Source organism: Haplochromis burtoni, unplaced genomic scaffold, assembly GCF_018398535.1.
Source record: "Haplochromis burtoni strain Fernald_Lab_line unplaced genomic scaffold, NCSU_Asbu1 Contig_549, whole genome shotgun sequence".
NCBI lineage: Eukaryota > Metazoa > Chordata > Actinopteri > Cichliformes > Cichlidae > Haplochromis > Haplochromis burtoni.
This window is the reverse complement of record NW_024582910.1, coordinates 37,649-43,446: the sequence shown is the minus strand read 5'-3', so window position 1 is coordinate 43,446 and position 5,798 is coordinate 37,649. Positions and strand designations below refer to the sequence as shown.

General features: G+C 38.8%; 1 protein-coding gene across 4 annotated transcripts in view; it reads left to right on the top strand.

Moving 5' to 3' along the window:
• The window catches only part of ankdd1a (ankyrin repeat and death domain containing 1A), a 27,848-nt gene extending 22,477 nt beyond the window's left edge, over positions 1-5,371 (top strand). For all 4 annotated transcript variants that reach the window (XM_042214332.1, XM_042214331.1, XM_042214330.1 and 1 more), the window contains 5 exons: positions 2,251-2,349; positions 2,434-2,532; positions 3,001-3,099; positions 3,199-3,297; positions 4,903-5,371. In XM_042214332.1, the coding sequence (XP_042070266.1) occupies positions 2,251-2,349; positions 2,434-2,532; positions 3,001-3,099; positions 3,199-3,297; positions 4,903-5,070 (564 nt within the window). In that variant the 3' untranslated portion in view covers positions 5,071-5,371. The remainder of the gene's footprint in view (positions 1-2,250; positions 2,350-2,433; positions 2,533-3,000; positions 3,100-3,198; positions 3,298-4,902) is intronic.
• Positions 5,372-5,798: the final 427 nt, after the last annotated feature.

The following is a 5,798-nucleotide window of genomic DNA, read 5'->3' as shown; positions in this document are numbered from 1 at the left end:
TGTATATATATGTATATGTATATGTATATATAATATATTAGTTATTATATATTGTTATGTCTGGATTACAGAAAGAAAACACGCCTATGCACCTAGCAGCAAGCAAAGGGCACGCAGAGATCCTACAGAAGATCCTAGAGACTGGTGTCAGTGTGGATAAAAGGAATATAGTAAGTATGATGATGAGCCTGTACGCTTAAAGGGGTATGTTCAGAAACATTTACGAATCCTTCTCTTTTGTACATGTTTATTCATTTTAAGCGGTGTAAATTACATTTTCTATCAGCCCATAGTGAAAAACCCATAATGACGATGTTAAAACGTGTCTTAGTAAATCTAGAATATTTCTTAAAAAACACAAACCAACATTTTTTTAAAACATGTCAGAAATACTACTCTCACTAGATGCGGAGAAGGCCTTTGACAGGTCGAGTAGGTTTCCTCTTCTCGACCCTGTCAAAGTTTGGCATAGGCCCTAATTATATTTCCCTTGCTAAGCTGCTTTACACAAAACCTCGGTTAACACAAATAATATAACTTCTAGTCCTTTCTCCCTCCACCGCTCTACAAGACAAGGGGGCCCTCTGTCCCCATTGCTATTTGCACTTGTCATAGAACCTCTCGCCATTCAATTACGCTCTACAAAGGATTATAAAGGAATAAGGAGATTTGGTGTAGATAATTTGTTACTATATATCACTGACCCTACTAAATCATTGCCAAAAATTCTGACAGTTTTAACTGAATTTGGGAAAATTTCTGGATACAAAATCAACCTAACAAAAAGCATATTGTTTCCTGTTAGTTCTTTAGAAAAGTTAGATAGCGCTACATTGACTTTGTTTCCTTTTACCGTCTCAAATACTTTCAAATATCTTGGAATAAATGTAACCCAAGAAAATAGACCAGTTAATCTCTCAGTTTATCTGGAACAAGAAGACACCCAGAATAAAAAAGATATTTCTCCAAAGAGCCAAGATTACAGGAGGAATGGGGTTGCCTTGCTTTCAGCTCTGTTATTGGGCCTGTAACATACGTTGTATGTCATTCTGGGGCGGGGAACATAGACCTGATTGGGAACGGATGGAAAGTTTGACTTTTTTCTCTAATACTCTTAAATCTTTGGTTCATTCAAACTCAGATCTGGGTGAGCATAAATGTAAAATAGTAGTATCTGACTCACTAAAAATTTGGTCTCAGATTAGAAAGCATTTTCATTGGCGTTAGTCAATCTTTAAGACTTTTCCCATAATTATTCTATCATTAATTAAGCAGAGATATAGAGATAAGTGTTGAACTTACATTTAGTAGATGTCCAGTGAAACCCTTTGTATGAGGTCCAAAGAGATGCTGACACAAGCGAAGGCTAAGATTTAACAAATTACAGAAATTGTAATTGCCAAAACACTTGTGTACCTAACTGTGTGTTGTGTTACAGACCAGAGCAGCCTTATGATGTCCAGAACCTTGAAGAAGGGTGAATCCTATCAATCAGTGGGTCCTGCCACTGAAGCATTTTTCTTGTTTTCTTTTTAGCCATCCACTCACCCATTCAGGGTCATTGATGGGCTGGAGCCTATCTCACCTCCATGGGGAGAGATGCAGGGTATACCTTGAACAGTCTGCCAATCTGTTACAGTGCTAACACAGAGAGGCAGACAACCATTTACACTTGGCATTGGGTAGCTGTTTACTGGAACACTTAATATGAGTTTTAAGGAGATGTTGATGAAGCAACAGAAGCCATCATTAAATGAAAAACTAAATAAACATATCAGAGAGAGATTAAAAAGTTTTATGAGGAGCCAAAATAACATTTGGGACATTTTCAACCAGAAGGAATATACTAGCCAGCTCAGACAGTTTACAACAAGGTGTACACCACTGGTTACGCTCAAGAACAGGAAGACCAGATTTGAATGTGCCAAAAAATACAAGAACTTTCACAGTATGGGGAAAAACTATTAGTTAGTAATGTTAGTTTATGTGGTTTCCTCAGTAAACTGGGTGAGGTAGCTGACTCCTAATCACAGCGATTTCTCTAGTTTCAAGTAGCCTGGCCCTTTGACCCAGGACCTGTTGGCCTTGCAAGACCCTTCTAAGCAAAAATGATTCCTACTCACCAAACTCTTGGGATCACTCAAGCATTTTGAACCTGAAAAAACACATTTCTTCATGCTTGTGAATAATAAGCTTTAAACTGTAAAAACCTTTGACCTTGATTGTACCTGTTGTATTGTGTTGTTGTAGGATGATCTCACACCATTGCACACGGCAGCTGACGGAGGTCACTATGAATGCGTTAGACTTCTGCTGGATTCTGGCTGTAATGTCAATGCACAAACTAATGTATGCTTGTTTACTTAAATATGCAATTCAAGAGTGGGTTGGCAGTGTTGTTTTCATGAATTAATATTTATCTTCTGTCTGTAGAGAAAAATGAATGCTCTCCATTATGTGGCACAGCATGGTCATGACAGAGAGGCCAGCTTGCTGCTGAAGGCAGGAATCAATGTAGATGCTATAAACAATGTAAGCACTGTTAGCTATCTCCGGAAAAAAATAATTATGATAATTCTTTTAAAGTACCCATATGGAAAAGAAATAGAAGAAATGTATAAAAGACTTGCATAAGATTTGGCTTACTTCATATAAGGCTTCTATGATTTACTCATGAAAGTGGCCACTTTCTCATTACTTTCATATATTGTTTTAGTAAGTATCCAAAACAAGTTTCATTTATATAATTTATCAAAGGATCTTATATCTGTTTTCACTCTTGTATGCTTTTCACACAAGTTTCACATAACACAAAGCTTTATAAGATTTATATATATCTTTTCCATATGGGTATTCTTACACAGTGGTATGTTAGCATGTTAGCATTTTGGTGCATAAAATGAAGAAGAAATCTAAAATTAGGCAGTAAACACTTGTAAACGTTTTAAAAGTTAATATCATAGAGAGCAGCTTTTTAATACCTGTTTCTCTTTGAAACAGCAACACTGCACACCACTCCACCTGGCTGTTTTCAACAATCACACAAAAGTTGTACGATTGCTTATCGATGCTGGCAGCAACCTGAATGCCACTGACATTGTAAGTACAAAGTTCCACAGCCACATGAACACAATGCATAATAAAATGTCCTATAATACAGTAATTTTACTTAATGGTTGTCTGTCATGTGGGCGACAGAGGCAGCAGACCGCACTACACATTGCCTCAGAACATGGCTGGCATGACCTGGCTGAGATGATGCTGATTTCTAGAGTTAGTCTCAGTCTAACTGATAAGGTACCACACACAGCTTCACACAGAATATTATGTACACTGCTCAAAACAATAAATGGAGTACTAAAGTCACACATCAGACCTTAAAAAATATTCATGTTAATTTGACGTACGTTTTGAAATTCATTGAAAACAAGAAGGGGTCAGGGGTCACAAAGGACAGTGAAAACCATAATCATCAGCCTTTTGAAGGCTGGTGGGTCCACATTGAAACGGCCGAAAACGCTTCCGTTCCAGTCCAGCGCATGCGTGAAACGCAAGAAGATTCGGCCTGCCTCATTTCCGTCTGCCATTTATTTACTTTTCCGGCTCTTTGAAATGTCGCGGCAAATGTTGAGGAAAAGCACCGAGTTTTTTAAATGGACCAACAATGAGCTGGAGTTGTTGCTGCGAGTAACACAAAAGTACAAAGTTGCAAAAGCGAGTGAGAGTTAAAGAATTTGAAGAAAAGCTCTCTGGAGCACGTACAGACTGATATTAATCTTTAATAGCGCTGTCAAACCTGAGAGCAAACAAAACAAACGCTGTATAATGCCCTCCGCTATCTTAGTTTGATTGGTCACATGACTGCATCACATCACTAAAATGTGTCATCGTTTTTGAAAAGGCTCAGGGTTCGCTGTCCACACTGCAACACAAAAACGGCTTTGGATAGCGTTTTCAAAACGCTGCGTTTTCCTTCACCGAAAACGGCGTCTCAGTGTGGACATGGCCACAGTGTAACCTGGATGTGCTGCAGGTACTCTCTCATCAAACCAGTACTGACGAGGATATCAATAAGCAATTCTAGGAGAGAATAATGGTCTGTCCCATCACCTGCAGAATCATTTACTTTATGGAGGTTGTCTTGGAACTGTAAGAGCAGTTTGGCGAGGAAGAACAGCTAGCAGGTCCAGTGAGCATGTGGTGTGGAGGTTAGCTGGATAACTCAAAGTCAGTCAGTTAAATCGAACAACACATTTATTTGATGTTAGCAACATAAGACCACACAAGCCAAGTCTCCACGGCTCTACTCTGTCCGTACGTACATGTGCGGAGATGGGTAGTCACCGGCGCCAGCCCGTTACAAAGGTATGGTTTCTCTCAGAACAGACACACAAGCATGTAATGGCTGCCACACTATACTCACACACCCACTACGAGACTCCCCCAACTACTACAGTAGTAGGGCAACCCCCTCTAGTGGTGCTATAACACAGTAAGGCTTGTCAAAAAAAGGTGAAATTAATTGATTCACTTACACTTCCGAAGACGACAGCTTGATATCCGTAAAGTTTAACTTGTGGTTGATGATCAAGTGTTCCTTTACTTTTTTGAGCTGTGTATTTCACATTGTACACTAACAAATAAAAACAGTTTTCAGTTGGTGCATTGATCCTTCTATATCATATTAATTAAGATCTTTGTCACGCTAGTCTTAAGTAGAATATTTATCTTTTTTCACACCACTTGAAACCTTGATGCGTAGTTCACTTTTTCTCTGTCCAGACAAAGTTAATCTTGTAGCACAGCATCATGATAACTGTTTTAGTATAGATTCAGATCTATGACACTCATAGCTGTGTCTTCTAACAAAGCAATGCTTTTCTGGCCATCTAATGTACACAGCAGGGAAAAACATGTCTGGAAGTGGCAGCAAGAGGAAACCATGTCGTCCTGGTGGACATGATAATTAAAGCTGACCGTTTTTCTAAATGGGAGAAGGTAAGTGTTGCTAACGCTATATTAATACTAAATACACTCTCCTTATATGAAATCTGTGCTCATATTCGATAAATACATTTTCACTCTTTTCCAGCGTATCAGCACCCATGTCCTGTTGAGTTTTTCACATTATATACATATTAATTGTTTTGGATTTTGTAATAAAAAAAAAATCCTGGCATACAGGCATAGTTATAAAGAACGAGAACAACTCAGAGCATACACTAGGTCTCCAAGATAATTAAAACATAAGAAACCAGGAAGGGGCATGTAAAGGAATTTCTTTTACTTATGTATTAATCACATTATTTTATTGTATGATATCTTGGTGCCACTGGATTTTAACATGTCTCACACTCATACAGTAAGACAAATGGTGGGGGTCTAGTAAGGAAGTTGGGGGAAGCAGACGACTCCACAGGAAGAGTCTTTTGTCTCTTCGAGGACTCTGGGAGGCAGCAAGGGAGTGTGAAGCTTAAGGTGTGACACAGCTGTGTACTGCCTTTTGTTCCTGGAGAAGGTATTTCACTGAGAGCCATGCTGGGCTCAGACTCTGCTGACCGTCTGTCCCGCGGTCATGCAGGGACTTCATCAAGCTTGGTTGTCTGTTCTTTGTGTGTTTGATCAAAGAACGTTAGCTACCGCTCACCGCTCGTCTGCAGCTTTATTTAAATGGAAAACTTCCACAACAGGCAAAAAAAAGCTTTTTGCTAAAAAAAAGATTCAGAGCAGAAGTTTTTTGCACTGCATTTTAAAATGAAAACATATTGCATTTATTTACAATTAAAGACACAGAGCAG